Source organism: Lemur catta, chromosome 21 (genome assembly GCF_020740605.2).
Source record: "Lemur catta isolate mLemCat1 chromosome 21, mLemCat1.pri, whole genome shotgun sequence".
In the NCBI taxonomy this organism is placed as follows: domain Eukaryota; kingdom Metazoa; phylum Chordata; class Mammalia; order Primates; family Lemuridae; genus Lemur; species Lemur catta.
In genome coordinates this window covers 31,899,120-31,920,404 of record NC_059148.1, presented here as the reverse complement: position 1 = coordinate 31,920,404, position 21,285 = coordinate 31,899,120, and the positions used below count along the sequence as shown (strand labels likewise).

The 21,285-nt window shown below is 61.9% G+C and overlaps 1 protein-coding gene across 1 annotated transcript in view; it reads left to right on the top strand.

The window, feature by feature from the left end:
- The first annotated feature begins 1,639 nt into the window (after positions 1-1,639).
- GALNT9 (polypeptide N-acetylgalactosaminyltransferase 9) overlaps positions 1,640-21,285 on the top strand; it is a 47,889-nt gene continuing 28,243 nt past the window's right edge. Inside the window, exons 1-2 of the mRNA XM_045534153.1 lie at positions 1,640-2,254; positions 19,794-19,974. Coding sequence (XP_045390109.1) covers positions 2,014-2,254; positions 19,794-19,974 — 422 coding nt within the window. The 5' untranslated portion in view covers positions 1,640-2,013. The remainder of the gene's footprint in view (positions 2,255-19,793; positions 19,975-21,285) is intronic.

Here is a 21,285-nt window from a genome sequence, read left to right as displayed (position 1 = left end):
ACATATTCACACACATACACACATGCATGCACACACATGCACAAACACATGCACAAACACATGCACATGCACACACAGACACACGCACACACACTCAGGCACAATGCACAGATGCATATTCACACATGCAGACACATACATGCACACATATGCACAGATGCATATTCACACACAGAGACATACATGAACACATATGCACAGATACATATTTACACACACAGACACACAGAGCCAGGAGCCGTGAAGCCCTGGAGAACTTGTCCTACTCATCTCTGTACATGGAGGGCCCTGCACAAAGTAACTTCTTTATAAATGTTCTGTCATTTATTCACTCAACAAATATGGACTGAACACCAGCTGTGTCGGATCTCGTTTCAGGCACTGGGGATGCCCCCTGAACCAGACAGAAACTCCTGCCTTTCCGGGCTTCGGTTCTTTGAACCCAAGCTGGGCAGCGGCGCTGTGACTGTGGTGGTCTTTCCCCACCCTGGATCCCACCTGTGTCCTCTATGAAAGGCCAGTGTGGGGCCGGGTTAGAGATGGGGTTGGTGGGGCGGAAGGGGTCTTCCCGGGGACCCACCCGGGAGCAGGCCCGCAGCCCCGGCCTGGGACGCGCCCTTGGCCTCTTCCTAACGTTGGGCCTGGGGGGGCAGGGAGGGGCCGGGTGAGCCTCGAGCCTGCTCCTCCGGCGGCCCCCGGACTCGGCTTTCCCGGGTCCTCAGCCCCAGAGAGGGGGAGGAGGGAGGCCGGGGTTTGGCTTGGGGAGGGGTGGGCAGGGGACCACCGCGGCAGCTCGACCGGCTCCTGCCCCTGCGCCCCCACAAAGGCAGCGACCCGGCCCACCCACGCAGACAGCGCGTCCCGAGAGCGACCCCGGAGGAGGCCCTGAGTTTGGGGTCCGCTCCGACTGCGCTGGCCGCGGGGAGCCCCGGGCGTCGGGGGGGGGTCGTGGGTGGGAGGGCGGACCGCCCCGCCCAGCCGCACCAGGCTGCCCTTGGCCCGGGCTGCGCGCAGGCGGCGGGGCAGGACGGGGGGAGGGGCGTGGGGGCGTGGGGGGTGGTCCGGGCGGGGCGGGGGAGTGGTCCCGGCGGGGGGGGCGTGGGGGCGTGGGGGGTGGTCCTGGCGGGGGCGGAGGAGTGGTCCGGGCGGGGGGGGCGTGGGGAGTGGTCCCGGCGGGGGGGGCGTGGGGGGTGGTCCCGGCGGGGGGGGCGGGGCGGTCCCGGGGGGGGGCGGTCCTGGCGGGCGGGGAGGGCTGGGGGGGCGGTCCCGGCGGGTGGGGCGGGAGGGGCGGGGGAGTGGTCCCGGCGGGGGGGCGTGGGGGTGGTCCCGGCGGAGGGGCGGGGCGGTCCGGGGGGGCGGTCCCGGGCGGGGAGGGCTGCGGGGGCGGTCCCGGCGGGGGGGGGGGCGGGCGGGGCGGGGGAGTGGTCCCGGCGGGTGGGGCGGGGGGGGCGGGGGAGTGGTCCCGGTGGGGGGGGCGGGGGAGTGGTCCCGGCGGGTGGGGCGGGGGGGCGGGGGAGTGGTCCCGGCGGAGGGGCGGGGCGGTCCGGGGGGGGCGGTCCCTGGCGGGCGGGGAGGGCTGGGGGGGCGGTCCCGGGGCGCGGGGCGGGCGCCGCGTGCATGCAGATGAGCTGCGAGGCGCGTCACTCCGCACCGGCGCCGTGGCTGCGGGGCGGGCAGCAGCGGGCACGGCAGCAGCGCCCGCCGGCCCGCGCGTCCTCGCCGCCTCCCGCGCCCGGGCCGCTCTCGCCGCTCCCGGGCGGGCCGCGCCCTCTGCGGGGATGCGGGCTGCCCCCCGCGCCCGCGGCCCCGGGCAGCCCCTGCGCGCGGGGACCCCGGGCGGCGGCCGGGCGCGCTGAGCGCGGCGCTGGTGCTGAAGGGACAGCTCCCGGCGCGCCCCGGCCCGCAGCCCCCGCCGCCCGCGGCTCCCGCGCCGGCTCCCGGTGCCCGGAACGCGGCCGCGGGGCCCACGGGGATGCCCCGCGGGTGAGGCCGCCCGCGCTGCCAGCCGCGTTCATGGCGGTGGCCAGGAAGATCAAAACTTTGCTGACGGTCAACATTCTGGTTTTCGTGGGCATCGTCCTGTTCTCCGTGTACTGCCGCCTGCAGGACCGCTCGGCCGAGCTGGTGCGGATCCTGCGCGGCGCCGACCGCCGGGCGCGCAGCCGGAACGCCAGGGCGGGCGCGCTGGCCGACCGCGAGGCCATCCTGCAGCGCCTCGACCGCCTGGAGGAGGTGGTCTACAACCAGCTCAATGGTGAGACGCCGTCCCGCCGGGGACGGGGGCTGGGCGGGGGCGCGAGGGACACCCACCCTGTGTCCCCTCCGCTGGAACCCAGGGCGACCCCGGCGCCGGGATGGCCCAGCTGCGCATGGGTAGAAGCTCCTCTGTGCCACCTTGGGAGGGAGAAGCCAGATAGGGAAGGGAAGGACGGGGACGGCTCTTCGGGCATCCTTTCTGTCCACCCGAACATTCACTCACCCAGCGGACCCTCACGAACCACCCACAGGGCACAGCGATGACCCCAGGCTTGTTCCCCAGGACAACTTGAGTTTCCCTGCACCCGCCTGAAGGGCAGGCAGCGCCCGGGGCCGGCAGCGAGGGGGGCAAGCTCTGTGTGCCCAGGAGCTGTGGGGCGTCAGGGCTTAGACTGGACTCCCTTCCGGTCCCTCCTTGAAGGTGGGTGAAGGCGAGGCGGGATGCTGCCCTTCGGAGGTTGCTGTGGGGTCTTTTGCCTCGGAGGCTCCAAGGGTGTCCACCAAGCTGTGACCGCCCACCCAGACGGCCTCCCGGCCTGGGGACGGTCAGAGCTGCGCCAGGAAGTTGTGTTGTGGGAGAAAACCGGGGCCATGGCCTGGGACTTGTGGACGGCAGGGGCTGGGCAGGAATTAGTCACCTAACTGAACCTAGGCCACGGTGCCTGGGAGCTCCAGGGTCCCCAGCAGCGTCTACAGAAAGCCGGGCTCTGCTGGGGCTGTGTTTCACCACCAGCAGGTGCAGGCTGGCGTCAGGCGGGACAGGGCGGGAGGCCGCAGCTGGTGAGAACAAGTACTTTTCCACTCCGGGATGCGGCAGGCAGAGTACGGCGGCTGCTCCCCGGCTCGCTCTGCGCTGCCGTGCCAGGAAGAAGGAGAAAGTTTGTATGTCTGCATCGTTAGCGGGCGTGCTCTTTCTGCTCGGTGCTGGCGGTTCTGGCTTCTGCCTTGGCAGCCCCAGCAAGCCGCCTCCGGAAGGTGCCGGTGGCAGGCTCAGGTGGGAGGTGTCTGAGAGCCGGGGGGTGTGCGGGCGGCGGCTCCGGCCCTGCACGCTGCCGGCCTGCGTGTGTGGGGGAAGGTGTGGGGTCGCCTTGCGGTTTCCCGTGGGAGGGTTGGGGTGCAGCCAGGCCCCCCCCCCCGGCAGCAGCTCTGGAGGGGAGGCAGGGTGCCAGCCCCGGGGGAGGGTTTGCCCGAGCCTCGCAGAGCGTCCTCGACGTCCCCAGCACCTTCTGCTCACCACAGACTCCTGGCTCTGCTCCGGAGCTGCTCTCAGGAGCCCCCGGCTTCTCTGGTCTTTGCAATTCAGCTGGAGCCACGAGGGGAGGAAAGTTTCGCTCAGGCAGCCACTTGGCCATTCCGGCAGCGTGATTCATCTCCTGGAAGGCGGTGTGCCCTGATAATAGCACATAGCTTTATTGAAGTGCAGTTGCCAGGGTGTTATGGTCTGTTTTATGGGGAGAGCTGGAGGGTTATATAAAAACACTGGCAGCACGCGCAGGTTGTGTGACATCATGAGGGCAGCTCAGCTGGGGGCACCTTTCCTGCCTCACCCTGCAAGGTGAGAGGAAGCAGGGATGCCCAGGGCAGAAAAGCCGAGATAATGAAGTGTTTGGAGAAGGTGACCTGTGTCCCCCACCTCACCCTCTCCCTGGCACTCTCTTCTTTCGTCTCTTTCTCTCCCTGCGCCACTCCCGCGCCTCTCCCTCTCTGTCTCTGTCTCTCACTGTCTCTCTGTCTCTGTCTCTGTCTCCCTCTTTCTCTGTCTCCCTCTCTCTGTCCCCCCACCCCCCTGTGACGAGGCTGTGTCTCATCTCTCTCTGTGGCCCGTGTGCCCTGCACAGTGTCTAAACCCACTTGTCAGTCAATATCTGTTCCAGGAAATGACAAGAGACACTGACGTCTAACACTCATCCCAGGTGGGTCCCTGAGGAGAGGTCAGTGCAGTCTCGGGGTCGATGTTTGCTCCGGTGGAGCCATTTGAAAGCCACTCACTCCCCTCTGACTCTGGGGAAGCTTCTCCGGTTAAAGGTGGGCAGAGGCTTCCTGGAGGGGCAGCCGGCTCTTTCCACCAGGTGCCGGAAATGCAACAGTGATTCCTGGGAGTTTCCACCGGATACTAATTCAGCTGAGTTTAGCGCGGAGGGGAGAAATCCCAAACAAAATTGATACATAGTTTATGTTTCCTCTGCCTTGACTGCTTCCTGGAAACCCCTCTCTGGCTTGAAGGAGCTGGTGGGGGCACGGATGTCCCGGGAGGTGGGGGGGCCCATCTGCACCGGAGCTGGGAGGGCAGGACCTGCCCCCACACCCTTCCCCAGGGGGCAGCGACTTCACTGGGGATGCCTTAAGGACCCTGGCAAAGAGGTACTAAGTGGTGTGTGCGGATTCCGATTCATGGCACCCAGGAGAAAATATTCGTTAAGGAAACCCAGTGTAGTCACCTCTTCTATGTACGTGAGAGTTTGCTTCTAAATTCTGTGCTCAAGTCCAGAAAAAAGCATTTACAGATAAAAAAACATCTTTCTGAATATCTTAAATTGCTCATAAGATACAGCAGCTGTGGTTTTGTGCATGCAACCGGTGCAGTGAGTTTTATGAAAACTCAATTTGAGAGCCTTTGAGCTCAGTGAAAGAAGTTGTTCAGGCATTCGAACCCGTCTGCCTTCGAGAAAACGCTCAAGTTCCCGAAGTGGTGACGTGGGGTCCCGCTCCAGCTGCCTCAGGTACCCCTGCCCTGGGGCCATGGGAAGCCTCTACCAGGCAGAGCAGGTTCATCTACTTTGTTGTAGGCCCTGGGCAGGGCAGGGCCGCACCCAGTCGGGGCCTCTGGTTGCAGGGGCTGGGTCTCGCTCTGCCCACCTCCGAGGCACAGCGGGTCACCGTCCTGCCTCCCAGGCCCTGTAGAAGGGAGGACTGGAACCAAGGAGACAGTGGGGATGGGGTGGGGAAGTTTGCAGTTTGGTTGTTTGCTTCGAGGGAGGTAGCTTCTGAAAATCAACACACATGCGTTGATTCCTTCCAACGTGACCTGCCCCAGCCCAGGTCCTACAGCCCTTGTTAGGGTCAGAGAAGGTCAAGGCCGTGGGTGGCTCATTGCATGGCAGGAAAGAGGAGCCCGTGAGGCAGGGCATGGCCCACAGTGCTGGGAAATAGTCGGTCGCCAGGAGGGGTGTTTGCCTCAGAAGGACCTACGTTTCTGCAGTTATTAAAAGCTTAAGTTAAAAAAACAGAAGGCTCCATCGTGGTCGGCCAGGCACTGGTCACAGACAGTCCTGGGCGCGGTGGCCTGTGTCAGCTTGGCAATGTCTGCCCTGCCCTTCCCACGGCCCTCGTCTGGGGACGCCGTCTCTGCTGTCCCCCAGGCCTCAGGGATTCTCACACGGTGGCACCGTCTTCCCACATCTGTGTGTGACGCCTGGCCTGGGTTCACTGTGGGGGGCGTATTTGTGTCTGTTTTGTTCTGGCTCTAATGCCCAAGGCCCATGGCGTACCACGAGCACAGTCGAATGAGCAAGTGAGGAGCGTTTTCTCCCAACAATTCATTGTTTCTGTTTGAATAAATTTATCACCCCACACCGATGACTAGAGGGTGACTGTACAGGTGGACACGGAACGAGACCAGGCCACGAGGTTCCCGCAGGGTCCCCGGCCACCAGAGTCCTGGTTTCTTTGTTAGAAAGGAAGATTCCCAAGTGAGAGAGATGTGCAGGGGATGTCCTAGCACGAAGCTGGGAAGAGATCAAGAGGCTGAGGGAGGCTCGAGAGGGGAACCGGTCTTGTGGTGTGAGCTGTGTATCAGTGTTGCTGAACTGGGTGCCCGTTTGCTGCCAAAACTCACGCCTGGCAGGCAGGGCCTGCCAGGACCGGCCTGTCCCTGGGGCTCTGGTCCGTGTGCAGAGCCATGGCCCAAGGCAGGCGGCTGGGGGTGCAGGGCCTGGGGGGAGGGTGCTCGGCTTGCGGTGCCGCCCCCCGGCAGTGGGTCCAGGATCTCTAATCAGGAACCCAAATCTCACTGCAGCCTCACCACGATGAGTTACTAACAGTAAAGCCCCAGCTGGGCCTGGAACAGAGCGGCCAGGGGGAGGGGAGAAGGGGAAGGAGGAGAGTGAACCACACCGGCCGCAGGGGGGCAACTTTCTAGACAAGCAGGCAGCTCCCCCACACCCGCCCAAGATGATGGGGTTTGCATTAGCGGGCAGCAGACCCCGAGGCTGAGACGGTGAACTTAGGGAGCCCGTCCAGAGATTCCCCTCCGGCCACGATGGCAGGCAGTTGGCCCAGCCGCCCCCGGTCCCGTGAGCAGCCCAGGCTGGGGTTCCAGGTGCCGTCTCAGGGCGGCTGCAGGAGGACAGCAAGCCCGTCCCCACCCCTGCGTGGTGGGTGCCCCCTCGGCATTGTCTCCGTGCACAAAGGACGGGCGGACGCCGGCAGAACAGCCTGCAGGAGCCGCAGCCCGACAGGGGCAGGGGAGGATCCGGGAGGTGCCCGGCTGCTGCCTGCACGGCTTGGAACCCCCGCCGCCCCCCGAGCCTGTTCCCGCACACGCCTCCCTCGAGCGCCTCCCGGGTGTGGATAAGGTGTTGGTTTCTAAAAAGGGGCTCCCGGCTTCCGCTGTGCACAAGCAATTCCATTTTGGAAACGCTCTAAGATATTCCACTTGGTAGGAATGTGGTTTCCACCGGAAAGCGCTTCCTACTCATTTGTGAGTTTTAATTCCGAAGACGGCTCACCGCTGGCTCCAGTCGGCCTTTCCAGCCAAGGTCGTCGGTCTCCGGCCTTCCCGACTCTGCTGTGTGAGTGACAAGGTTCCCGCACTGCCAGTCTGGACGGTCGGAGTTCATGGCCGGAAAGACAGCGCCGTGTGTCCCGCGCCCTGGCTGGTCTTGCCGGGAGTGGCAGTGGCACGTCACTGGCGTGTTCCCCTCCTGGTGATGAATGGGCTGCCCCCCTCCCCCAGCTCAGTTTCGCGGCTCCCCCATTGTCGCTGATTTGCTACAAAAAGTGACAAAACAGCGAACACCCCCGTTGGAGCACCCGCACCTCCGCTGGCCACGCCGGGTGCACGGCTGTTGACAGGGCTGGCTTTTCCGTTCTCCGACGTCCTCCGTGCGCCCGGCTCTTGGAGACGCCTGCGTTTCGCTCAATCCGAGGACACGGGAGGACATTTCGGTTCTGTGGTGTTTTCTCCTCTCTGCGTGTGCTGCTCCGCCTGCAGGGCTGCCCCGTGTCCCAGGGAGGACCCGACCCCGTCCGGCCGCAGACGCGTGGGAGCCACGGAGCCCTCGGCGCCAGGGGTGGGCTCCACGCAGCCCCGCACCTTCCGGTCTTGGGGGAGACGAGTTCGATAAACACGTCTCAGGTTATTTCCCGCGGGGCAGCGGCCCTCAGCAGAGATGGCTGTGTCTGCAGATGTCCATCTGCAAGCCCGGTGGGCCCCGAGCTTCTAGGAATAACTCATGCCGGCGGTGATCCCCGACTTTGAAGTGTGCTGGGCTAAGTGATTGCATTTGCAATTCAGCTCCACAATCTGCATATTTCATAATCCTGGAACTATTTTCTGAAAGGACAGTTTATCCTTCATTGGCTGGAAACCTGACAAAAATAAGTCTTATAAATTTCCACATCAGATCTGCCATGCAAGACGCGCAGGCGGGATGGGATCCCAGTCTCAGGACCCGCTTGGTCAGCATCTCCATTCCCCGTCCAAGAGCCGGGGGCCTCCGCGGGGAACGTGGCTGGACAAGCCGGGCCCCAGCGGGGCCTCAGCCCAGGACAGCAGCGACCACGTTGGCTTCCCGACCCCTGAGCAGGTGGTTGTCTGTGTCAACGTGAGTCTGGCAGTTCCCCCTCTCACTGCCGTCCACACGGAGGAGAAACTCAATTTCTGGGTTGTTTAAAAGGTACTGAAGAGCCACGTTATCTCGCAGCATGGAAGTGAGGCCACGTGTCTGACGCTGGCTCAGCAAACGTGGCCGCGTGGGCCTCACCGCCCAGCCTCCAGCCGCCTTCCCAAGCAGTGCCCAGATTGGAGCGGTGGCTCTCACGACCCCATCCCTGCAGACCACGCAAACCTCATGGCCAACTTCCCGCGGATGCGCGTGATGGCTGCCCACGTGTGAGAATAGGACAGGACACCGTGTGCAAAAAGAATGAGGGACCCAGAAGTGGGGGCTTCTTCATGCCAACACTTGTCCCCTCCTGCGGGCCTTCCGGAGGGCTCTGTGACTAGGTCACGGGCCGTGGTGCCTCTGGTGCTGGAACTGGCACTCCCGGGCCCCGCCCTTGCAGACCACGGGCCTCTGTCTATTTGGATAAAGGCGGCATCTCAGGCGTCCATCGGCCATTCCTGCCTCACACAAACCCAGTTGGCCCCGGGCTCCTCTTCCCTGACAGGGCTGGTATTTCATTCCTCGTGGATGTTTTGTGTTAACCGTATGTTTTGATGTGGCATTGAGACATTGCGCCCGTCGCCCACCAAGGGTTTGGTGCTCCTGGGCGTCGCCCCAGCCCAGTGGGTGGGAGGCGGCTGCTGGGACCAGGAAGTGGCTGGGCTGGCCTGGATGGCGCCCGGTGGCGGCGGGTGGCGTTGGGCCAAGGTGGGAGGACACACTTTGCGTCTGGGAGGACGGGGAGGCTGCAAGGCCCGGGGGTGTCTGGGCTGCCGGTGGGGCATCCGCGGATGCAGCTGGGCTGGGCTGTGCCGTCAGCGTCACGGAGAACATGCTTAGGAGTCGTTGGCCGCACGTGCCGCCCAGGGTCACAAGCCCAGACGAGGAGAAAGTTCAGGCTGAGAAGAGGCGAGTCCCAGGCCTGAGCCCAGGGTGCTGGGCAGCGAGGACCCACGTGGAGGGACCCAGAGAAGGACCCGTTGTTGAAAGGCAGCAGCCACGAGGGCAGGTGACAGCATGCCAGCTGCTCCGGGCAGCCCCGGGAGGACGCAGGCCCAGGCTGGCCGTTGGGTTAGCGTGGAGGTGACCTCGATAGAGCTGGGGCAGGTTGATGAGGGGGCAGAGGCATGGAAAATTAGGGACAGCAAACATGGGCAGCCCTTTCAGGTGCTCTGCGGCCCAGCCGAGCTGCTCCTCCCAGCACCCCCCGGGGCCTTCGCTGGGGACCCGTGTGGCAGGGTGGCCGGGCTGTCCTGCGCAGCACCCTGGCCTCCCGCACGGGGTGCTGGTCACCCCAACCCCAGCCCAGCGTGGTAACCAAAGTGTCTCCACGTCTTGCCAGCTGTCCCCGGGGCAGAACACGCCTGCTGGGCGCTGAGATGGGGCTGGGCGGCCAGGGAGGGGCTGGAGGCGTGTCTGAGACGGGAGAGTGCAGGCCACGCTGGGGGGGTCTGATGGCAGGAGGAGGGGAGAGGAGGGCCGGCTGCCTGTCCTGCGGGGGTGGGAGGCTGCGCCCAGGGCAGGTCCCGGCCAGCACCTGGGTCAGCGCCCCGCGGGCAGGACGGGCGCCGGCATTGCCCTGCGTGTGGGCGGGAGGCTGCGTCCGCCCTTTTCCCAGCGAGGCGGGAAACAAGGTCACCTGAGGCTGAGAACTGCAAAGCACCTTCCTTTCCTTTTTCCTTTTTTAGTACAGATAGAGCACTAAATAGATTTTTCCAAAGAAAGTGCGTTTGGCTATATGTTATCTGTCTCCCTTCAGAACAGGGACACGCCACTTGCGTGTTGTGAGGTGGGGGTGCTGGGCCTGGCTGGGGGGCCCCGCTGCAAGGTGGGGAGCAGGGCCCCGCCTGCCCGGCCTGGCGCCCCTTCCAGGGGGCCGGGGGCTGAGAGAGGCCCTGAGAGCTGAGGACCAGCCTCGTGCCTGGGCCAAGAGAGGACGGGCTGGGACCAGGTCACTCCAATCCGCCTATCCCCTCCACCCCGAGGGCTGGGCTCCTGCCTCTGTGGGTGTTTCCGGGCAGTGGGGGGGAGTGGGGGGAGGGACGAATAAGGCCTGAGCGTGGCTGGGGAGGGTGGGCTATGTGGCCCCCACCCCGGATGCCATGTGCCCACCAGCCTGCTCCGTTCTCGGGGTGAAGGCTGCCCCCCTTCCACTCTGCGATGCTGCTTCACGTCTCTGACGGAGACCTGGGCAGGGGCCGCCTGTAGTCCCAGCATAAGGCTGGTTTTTCCCTGGGGCCATGTGACTGTGCCCTGTGTGTTTTTTTTAATTATTATTTATTTCAGGATATTACGGGGGCACAAGCATTTTGGTTACATGTTATGACTTTGCCACACCCAAGCCATGATCTGAGGCGTGACTCTTCCCTCTACAATGCTCACCGCGCTGTTAGTTGTGAGTTTACCCCCCACCCCCCGGGTGCTAACGAGGAGGGATGCGTGACAAGTTCTGAGTCCCGAGGGTCGGGCGCGCTTGGTCCTCTGAGCCACTCGCGGAGGCAGCCGCCTCTCGGGCTGGCTCCCCCCAGGGAGGCAGGACCCCTCGAGGGCGTGAGGTCGGGGGTCAGGGGTCGGGGTGTGATTTGAGCCCAGACACTGCCCGACCGCGCCCTGCAGAGACTGGTCGGGAGGAGGCGGCCGGGTCAGCTCAGTGCTGGGCAGTTACGTCTCCGCGTCTCACAGCAGAGTGGGACTATTTTTACTTTTAACAGAATAGCTCAGTCAAATGACCTCTGTGTGCAGTCCCAATCTGAGACCCAGCAAGCTTTGATTTTATTTCCAAGTCAGAAAATAGCAGGCAGGGTCTGGGTTCTGCAAGGGCCCATTTTCACACTGTTTTGAGAAAATTGCGGAAAATGCCTGTGTTAATATTCCGAGTGCTTGAGCACTTAGCCGCGGGCAGGGGAGGCCGACAAGATTATCTTAATCAGTGGGAGCAGAGTGCTGAGGTTCAGACGTGGTCTGGACCCCCGGGCTCGGGGCCCCACCGCCTGCCCCTCACAGCCTCGGGCAGGCTGCTTCCCGGCCTTGGTCTCTCCATCTGTGAAGTGGAGCAATAGTGCTGCTCACCTCTGGGCCGTCCTGAGACTGGAATGAGGGAAAACCACAGGTTTTGTAGCAACGCCTGGCGCGCTCTGTGCTCAGTGAGGACGGAGCATCGGCTGCTATTTCTCATTTCCGCCGTCCGGACCTCCCGAGCCCGACTCCACTGGATCAACCCTCAGATCCTTTTCTGGTACGGCCCCGCCCCTGCCCAAAGTGGATGATCTCCAGCTTCCACAGGGAATCAGGGAGATGGCTCGGTCCAATTCGCACGTCATTCCTAGAACGAATTCCGTGTTGTGCGGAGGCAGCAGGTGTGCCGGTGTGCAGAGTGTGGCGTCCAGGAGTCACGGTCAGGTAGGGGGAGGCACGGCCCGTGCCGCCTGCTCTCCGGGGCAGCGCGTCGTGGGCGATGCGGACACTCACAGGAGCACAGGGAGGGTGGCCGTGAAGGGCAAGTCGGGACAGCTTCATGGAAGAGGAGGTGTCTGAGCCCCACATGTGCAGTGGGACAGATTTGGGTCCAAATCCCAACCTGGTGACCTTGAGCAAGTCACTGCCTGTCTCCCAGCCTTGGTTTCCACATCTGTGAAAAGCGAAAAATGATTTTCGTTTCGTGAGAGGACAGCTGAGCAGATTAATCAAGATGATGCATGTGACATGCTTGGCAAGATGCCCTCAATGTGGCAGGTCCTGGTGGGGTAAGAGAAACGGTCGGGATGGGGCAGGGTTTGGACAGGTGTGTAGCATGACACCTGGTGCAAAATAGGTCCTTAGTAAGTATTTATTGACTGTGGTTGATACATGTGGATGGATGGATGGATGGACAGGTAGATGGATGGGTGGATGGATATGTGGGTGGGCGGGTGGATGGGTGGGTGGATGGATGGATATGTGGGTAGGTGTATGGATGGGTGTATGGGTGGGTGGATGGATGGGTGGGAGGATGGATGGGTAGATGGATGGATGGGTGGGTGGGCGGATGGACAGGTAGATGGATGGGTGGATGGATATGTGGGTGGGTGGGTGGATGGGTGGGTGGGAGGATGGATGGGTGGATGGATGGACACTGTAGGGTGAACAAGGCCAAGCACTGAGAAGGAGAAGATAGTATCTGGAGTGCTAGACAGAGTAGGAGGGAAGGCCAGGAATGTAGGTTGGGTCCCGGTGGACCCGTGTGGAGGTGGAGTGTGGGGCTGGGAGCTGCATCTTTGTCTTGAGCACAGGCAGCAGGGGCGTCCTCCCTGCGGGCAGAGCCACAGAGCCACGGACCCTTCCCAGGGCTGCAGGGGTCAGGGGGCATTTTCCTTCCTGGGGATGCAGAACTGAGACCAGATTCCCCAGCACTTCCCTGACAGTCTTCCCTGAGGTCTCCTGTCTGTGGCCCCCAAGGCTGGGCCAGGCCCAGGGGGACTCCAGAGTCAGGGTTTGAGCAGAGAGTGGAGCCCGATGGAGGTGGGGTGTGTCCTCACCGGAGAATGGGGCGGCCTGGGGGAGGGATGAGGGGGTGCCTGGCCACTCTGACCGTCTTGGCAGCTCCATGCCGAGGTTGCCAGCTGGGTGTCAGGACACCCAAATATCCCATCCTTGTCCCCCGGCAATCACTAGAGCCAACCCTGGGGTGGCCGGCATTTGTCTCTGCATGGAGTGGCCGTGAGACGTTTCTGCCTCCACTCGTCTTACAAAGCAGGGAGGGCGGGAGATCCATCCTGCCGGACACTTCCCAGCACTTCTTGTCTCCCTTGCTCTGGCCCCATAAATATTCATATCAGTCGAACACGAGTGTCATGTGTGAAGATTTATCAAACACCATGTTAGTCTCAGTGAGAGTATATTTTACAGGTATTGCCACGTCCTGCACAGTATTCATGGCTTCCTGGCTGCAGAAGGGTAGCCTGTCTTCCCTCCACTGACACCGTGTTATTGGTTTGGGCCCCCGGGGAATCTTAAAAGACCTGTCTGTAGTGAAATTAGCCGTTGTATTTGGAAAGAGTGGGCACAATTGAAGCTGGAAGAGAGACGTTATCTAGAAAGGCAAGCCAGGGTCTCTCTCTTTTTATCTCCACTTTCCAATCATGAAAATTAATAGCCAAGCACGTTGAATCAGTTGACATTTTTAGAGGCGGAACTGAGAGAGAGGGCCCAGGAGCTGGGGGGACGTTCTGCCACCGCCGCCCGCCCCCCCCAGGCTCACTGCCAGACGTCAGCAGCCAGGGTCAGTGCCAAGGTCGCAGGCACGTGAAGGACACGACCTGGAGTCCTGTAGGCGGCAGCAGCGATCTCCCCACCGTGGTGGAGGGGGGTCCTGCCTGCTGGGCGAGGCCAGAAGTGGGGGGGCCACTGGTGTCCTGGGGCCCGAGGGCAGGACCTGGTCGTCATAGCAGCTGCCTGGTCTGAGCCACCTCTGTGCTCTCTGCTGGTTCTCGTTCATGGTGTCTCTTTCCCTTGTGCACCTGGTCCCGCTGGGCTGTGTGCTGGTCATTGTCCTTGAACGTTAACTTGCAGCCGTGATTTGAGGCTGGGGCCGCCTCCTCCGGGGAGGATTGCGTCTGCTTTTCCAGGTCCCTGGCAAGTCTGGGTCCGGGTAGCCTGTCTCACGCTGAGTGCAAGGCCACCGGGGCCACCGCACAGTGGAGTGTCCTCGTGGTGGGCGCCTGGTGCCCCTGTCAGTGGGGGGTGTTTTGTATTTGGCTCCTCTGGTTTCTGCCCCTTCCTCCCTCTTTGAAGTTTCCGGGTTGCAGAGCTCAGAACACCCCTTTGGGAAAAGCAAATTACAGGCTCCTTCCTCTCTCCAGACTCCCATCTCCCTACCCTGTTGGTCCCGTGATTTCTCGCCGGCTAGCGGGCCATCTGTCACTCCCTGGAAGGTGACGTCGCCGTGTCCACGTCTGACACTCTTCGTGGTTTTCTGACTCGCCCCCTGCTGTTGTGGTGAGGGGGCTGATGCGAGCCCCTTCCCTGGGCCACCAGTGCCACGTGTCCCCAGGGAGGGTGGAGCCTGAAGGGCTGAACCATGGACCCGGAGGAACCCCAAAGTGGGGGCCAAACCCGGCTGTTTGGTAGTCAACCCCCCCGGGTGGCTTTGCTGGAGGAGGGCGTCCCTCGCCCCTTCCGGAAGGTTCCCTCGAGTTGCCGCCTCCCCTCAGGTTCTCCTGTGACCGGCAGCCTCTCCACTTGGGCTGTTTCCTCCCGGAAATTGGCCTCGGTCGCTGCGGCAGATGGAAAGCGGCGACTCAGCGAGAAGCTGGGAGCCGGGAAGCTGCTTCCTTCCAAGTTGAGAATTCACAGCCGCCCACTCGGCCCAGGTACTGCGTGCGGGAAGAGGCAGGTCGGCCAAGTGCGGAGTGATCGGGGGGCCGGGGGAGCTCGGGGGGACTGGCGGGAGCTGCAGCCACGGCTGCCACCCCAGGGGGTGCCACGTCCTTCTCGGTGGGGCCGTGGGGGGAGGATCCTGGTGCGTGTCGTCCTCGCGCTCAGTCCCCGGCTTCTCTGGGTGAGAGAATTCAGAGTCCCCGAAACCCGGGCCTCTGAGTGACGTGGCTCCTTTAGCTCTGCATGTTACCGACCCTGACTGAAATGCCCACTGCACGGTGGTTTGTTTTTCTCGTGGAACACGGAATCCAGACCGCAGTCTCCACTCTGCGCAAGAGCGTCGCTTGGAGGATGTGGTGGATGCATGGGCCTCCCCTGGCCAGGGCCCCGGAGCAAGGCCGGGTCCCCCCAGTTGGCCGCACCGCGGAAGTGCTTGGCCGTCCTTTCCAGACTCCAGTGTCCAGGCCACACCCAGACCTATTAGATTAAACTCCCTGGAGGTGAGACCCAGGTGTCGGCAGTTTTCAAACTCCCAGGTGACTCCGCTGTGCAGACAGGTTTAGAACCACTGACCCGAGACAGCTGTCTTCGACTTCGCCAGAGCCCTGGGTCAAACCACCCCAGTGTTTCTGACTTGGTTTGGGGAGGGGCTCGAGAGCTCTCGTCCCTACCAAGCTCCAAGCACCCCAGGATGCTGCTGGCCCGGGGTCCCCACTTTGAGAACCACTGTCCTAAGAGGGGGGCTTCTGTGGCCCCGACTTGGCTCTTCCGGGTCCAAACCCCTGGGCCCCAGGCGTCCCCCGGCTGTGGCCACATCACTCCCATCCCTGCCTCCTCCTCATGCGGCCCCTCCCATATGTCCCTGTCCCCTCTTCATATGACAACACCAGCCACACGGGCCTGGAGCCTGGCACACTCCAGCGTGGCCTCGCCTGGCCTTGATTACATCGGCAAAGACTCTGTTTCCGAACAAGGTCACATTCACAGTGCCCAGGGGCTGGAGGACACAGTTCCACCCACACCAGCCTGCACAGCCTGGTCTTCATGTCACCGCCGTCCCCAGCGTCCAATCATGAAGCCAGGCTGGGGGAGGCGAGGACAAAAGTGGACGAGTCTGCGGGGCCAGCTGGCTGCCCAGGCTGGAGACGGCTGTTCCCACCTGCCCACTGCCAGCGTTGGCGGCCCCATCCCACACCTTCACATCTTCCCCACTTCCTTCCCACGCGTCCTGCCTCCCGGCGGGATCAAGCAATCCTGCCTCTGTGGAAGGAATTCTCCGGGAGAGATCAGGAGCGGGTGCTGGAGCTGAGAGAGGCGGGGGGCGGGGGGAAGACAGTCCGGAAACCCTGCAGGAAGGCGCCTGTGTGCGACCTTCGTTAGAAGAGAAATCACATCTGCAGGGTTTCGACTGTGGAGCTGTTACGGATCTTTCCGGCTCTGGAGAACCGTGGGGGAGGGGGAGGGGCAGACGGCTGTGACCCCGCACCCACCTCCCCAAGGCCAGCCTCTCACTCTGCTCGCCTCCAGCCACCGCCCCTCCCGGCTGGAGCCCCCACCCCAGAGCCCCCAGCCCCGCAGCCCCCCACTGCCCCCGGGCCGCAGGTGGGTCTCGCACCGGAGGGAGTCTGAGGCCATGAGACCCGGCTCCAAGGCCAGCGTCCCTGTGTGGGGCCCCCAGACCAGCAGCATCTGCATCACCTGGGAGCCCGTGAGAGATGCCGGCTCCCCACCCCACCGCCCCACCGACGTGTCCATAGCAGTTGCCAAAACATCAAAGGACAGTCGATCCACGTTATTCATGGATCCTGGATTTTCACATTTTCCTACGGACTGAAATTTATCTGTCACCCCGAATCAATATTCGTGGCTCTTTGGCGGTCATTCACGGACGTGCTCAGAGCAGCGAAATGTTTGGCTGCACCAGGCCACGCTCGGCCTCCTCCTCTCAGACTGTGAACAAGTGTCCTTGCCCCTGTTTGTCAAGTCCCAGACTTCCTGCATTTTTGTGCTTTTGGTTGATGATGCTGCCGTTGAAAATGTCCCCTGGAGCAGAGCTGAAGTGCTGTCCAGTGTCCTCCGCGTGGGAGGCTGTGATGTGCCTTCCGGAGAACAAACACGGGTTCGAGAAGCTTTGCCCCCGCGTGAGTTACGGTGCCGTGGGCTCTGAGATCAATGTGGGTGAATCATCAATATCTGTTAAATAAGGTGCCTTTCAGCAGAAGGCACACTTAAAACAAAGTTATGCATTGATGGGTGTGTGACAATGTGTGACAATGTGTGACCAGAAAGCACTGTGGAGCTGCCGACCCTGTATTTGCCCAGGACGAAGCGCTCGGCATTGTCTAATTCAGCACTTAGGCGGCGCCACAGAACTGCCCGGAATGACAGGAGTCGGCGCATTTCCAAGAACTGAGACGCAGGTGCTGCCTTGATGACCGAGTGCCACAGCTGTGGGCCAGGCCACCAGCCACACAGAGCAACGCCAGCTTCCGGCAGCGCAGGCAGGGCCACCAGAGAGCAGGCAGCATCCTTCCGGATTAGAGCACGACCTGTCCGGGGACAGGCTCACTGGCAACACGCGTGACCAAAGGCCAAGCTGACGATATGGAAGTCGACAGAGTGGAAGTGGGGACTGGAAAAGGGAGACGAGATACAGCAGGAGGGAAACCTCCCTCGACGGAGGTGGCAGAGGGAAGACAAGGACGGCAGATGGGACGTCGTCACGTAATTAACGGGACAAATTTCCCAGAGCCGGGTAAAGGCTCAGCACTCAGATTGCCGAGTGCGGCTGACACACTCCACGATACGCCCTGACCAAATCTCAGATGCCAAGGAGGAGGAAAGTCCCGAAGGCCTGGAGAGAGACAGGAGGAAAGAAAAAGCGACCCACAGAAGGCAGAAGGGGGCCGGCACTGGGTGCGGGGAAGGACGCTGGGCCTGGACTTCCCTACCCAGCAAGTTACCAGTCAGCCGCGAGGCAGAGCAGAGGTATTTCCAGACGTTCTAGGGCTCTGCCAGTTTGCTCTCCATTCAACCCCTCTGAGATATTCTTTGAGAGTGTGTCTCCGTGGACTGAAAAGGAAGTCTGAGACTCGAGGGGACGTGGGAGTCACAGAACGACGGAGCAGCCCAGGCTCAGAGTCAGAGGGAACCCAAGGACGGCAACTGGGAGAATACTTGTGCCCGTGAGACGGCGGGGGGCGGGGGGGGGGGACTCGGGCGCCGAGGGCTGGCCCCGCACTTCCTGGCCTCTCCAAGAGGACCGGACCCTGGTCCACACGCACACCGGTTGGGAGCCTCTGCTGGGCACCGCACTGCCTGGGCACAGACCCACACACCGTGTGACCGGGAGCATGTGGCTCGGCTTCTCCGTGCCTCAGTTTCCTCATCTGCAAAATGGAGTGAATTGTGGTGCCTGCCTGGAAGAGGCGTTGTGGGATGATGAGTCAACGTGTCTAAAGGGTGCAAGCTCTGTAAATACTGTTATTATTAACTATTATTGTCATCCTGTGTGTCCCCTCTAACAAGCGGCACAGAAAGCCAAGACCCAAACGTGAAGCAAAACAAAATACGCAGAATTCTGGGACACCAGTGGAGTGTCAGGAAGTCCCTCACTAAGTGGCGTGGGGTCGGCGAGTGGGGGTCCCTTGGCCGCTCAGGGTGGGCTCCACGGCGAATGGTAGTGACGTGATCACAACGTGGCCGTGTCGATTCGTTTCTCAGGTTCGAGTCAACCCACGGACGCACCCCGTGGGCAGCACAGTTTCAGTTACCGGGAAGTGTGGACGCCGGGACTGACCTGGGAGGGTGTGGCCGTGAGGGGCCGTGCGGGGAGGGGGCCGCAGGGGCCGCAGATGCCAGCTGAGGAGCCTTAAGTACCCCTGAAGGCCGCACGGTAACCACCGGAATAACCACACGTAACCACAGCTCAGAAAAATCCGGCGCAGGAGGAGTGGGCGGGGACGGAGGGGTGCGGAGAACGGGCTCAACTGCTCACTTTTCACGCCCGGCAGTCCGGGAGATTGTCTCGGGCTGACCACGCGGAACTAGATCCGTAAGCCTCTTACTCGCGTGTGTAGTGGGCAGAAGGGAAAGACTAAAAACCAGGAGGAAAGAACGTCCTTCGGAGAGCGGGGCTTGCGGAGGGAGAGCACAGATGCTAGCACTTCACTTCGCAGTTTTCCGGAGTGTTTGACTCTGTCAACGTGTGCATATTTCACTCTTACAAGTGAAAGCGCGAGGTCCCAGCGTCGGTGCAGCCCCCACACTGGGCAGCCCCCCACCTCTGGCTGGGGCAGAATCGCTTCCGAGGCCTGAGACCCCCCAGGCCAGCCTGTTCTCCTCTGGGGGCGTCTCCTGCCAGACTTTGCAAAGTGGAAACACAAGTGCAATATGCAGCATAGACATTTAAAAGTAGCATGATTATATCTTTAGTTTGCAATATTAAAACAAAAATAAAAGTGGAAATGATTTGTGTCATGTAATTTTCCAATCCTACGCCCAACGTGTATGCTTCAGTTCTCTGTAAATACCAACGCTTTTTTTTGCCATTTAAAATGGAATATTTCAAGAGTATTGCCAATGGAATGTAAAAAATTAAATTAAAAAATAAAATGGAACATTCCAGAAAACTTGAGTTCCCAGGAGCCTCGAGGCTTTGGTTGTGCTGAGTGGAAAGTCCACTGGCCGTGTGGGGGGTGAGGGGTGCTGGGGGGTTCCCTGAGCTTCAGCCCCCCCACAGAGCAGGAATCCTACCGGATCCTGCCAGGTCCCAGGAGGGGGTGTCCCACGAGAAGCGCCTGTCCCCACGTGTTGCGTGACGTCAGTGTTGTGTATTTTCCAAGTTTGCACCTGCCCTGGCCTGAGTGCCTTACACCCGCCTGGCGTGTCTGCCACAACCGATGGGCCAATACTGCTAGACGTTGATACATTGTTGTTTGCTGAAGTCCCGAGTCTGCACTGGGCTGATATTGATACATTGCTAGATACATTGTTGTTAGTTAAAGTCCCTTCGCTCTGGGCTCCTCTGGTGCTGTAAGTTCTGCGGGTTGGACAGATGTACAATGTATCCATCACTCGAGCCTCACATGGAGCAATGTCGCTGCCCCAGACCCTGCGCTCCGCCTGCTCACCGCGCGGACCCGGCCCCAGCCCCCCAGCTCTTCCCCTGCCTCCTCCAGGGTCCCCCAGTCTGTATGGAACGTGCCGAGTTAGGGAGAGAGGCAGGGAGGGCATCTCCGGTGGGGCGCGGGTCTGTCCTGGGGCTGCCTGACCCCCTCTCTCCTGCTCTCCCCGCAGGCCTCGCCAAGCCCATGGGTCTGGTGGAGGGGCCGCGGGGCCTGGGCCAGGGTGGCTTGGCCACCACCCTGCGGGACGACAGCCACGAGGCGGAAGGCGCGTTTGAGGAGTACGGGTACAACGCGCAGCTCAGCAACCGCATCTCCCTGGACAGGACCATCCCCGACTACAGGCCGAAAAAGTGAGTGCGCGGCCCCGGCCTCCCATAGGGGGCCTGCCAGGAACTTCTGGGCATGCCGAGGGCCCCCGGAGGGTTCATATCTAGGGGACAATGGCCGACAGCATCATCCTGCTTTCAGGTTGGCCCCTGTGTCAGTCAAGGTCCTGGCAGGAATTGACAGGATTCCCAGGTGGGGCTGGGCAGAGCCCAGGACACCCATGGGGGTGTCGAGGAGCCCAGGAGTAGAGCAGTGGGAGGCTCTTCTATCCAAGGCCGAGGGGACAAAGGGCAGAAATAATACCATGGCGGCCCAGCAAGAGCTGGCGCCTTTGGAGATGGGAACATGTGGCAGGGACAGAAATTTGAAGAGAAGAAACCACTGCTGACACTGTGGGCAGGTAGGGAGGGGACGGGGAGCCCTCACTCCTCCCACCTGTCAGTCTCTGCTGCTGTGTCCCTGGACAGAGCCCCAGCCAGGGAACAGGGGAGCCTGGCCCAGCAGCCCACACGGGCCTGGGGAGGGGACAGTGGGCACGAGGCCAGCCCAGCCCATCCTCAGGCTGCAGGTGGTGCACACTGTCCCAGCTGACAGCCTCAGACTCGGCAGAGATGAGGAACAGCCTCTCCCAGCAACAATTCAAGCAAAAGTCTCAGGCATGGCTTTCATTGGCCCATCTTGGGTCATGTGCCCATCTAGGAGCCAATCACAGCCAGCAGCCTAGGAAGAGAGTTCACTAATTGGTTGAGCCTTGGTCACATGCTCGCCATGGGAAATAAGGTTGAGGTCCGCATAGTGGGGGCCGAGGAGGCTGGGGAGCAGGCCCTATAGAAGCCACAGTCGCTGGGAAACCGCAGAGTCCCTCACTGGCCCTGACATCCGGCATATGGACCTTGCTGCCATCTTGTGTCACAGTCTAGATGCTGTCGGTTCCAACCGTGGCCATGGAGGGTGGGCTGGGGGGAGGGGCCGAGGCTGCCCTGGGGTCCCCGGCTCCACGCCTGGGAGCAGTGATGTCTGCTGACATGAGTCAGGGCAGGGTCAGCACCTTCGGGGGTAGAAGGAAGTGACCCCACCTGGCTTTGCAACCCTCTGACCTCACTCCAGGGCTCCAGGCTCCACAGATGGGTCTCGGTGTCCCTTCCCCACCTGAGCCTGAGCTGTGGGTGCCATGGAAACCTGTTTGGAGCTGCTGGGAGCAGTCGAGTCTCTACCCCCTGATGGAAGGGCAGACGGGGGTGAGCGCAGGAGGGAGCCCCCCAGATCGGCGGGCGCCCTCATGCCGGCAGTGCCAGAAAGCTTTAATTCTCACCTGAGGCCCCCAGGGAGCTTGT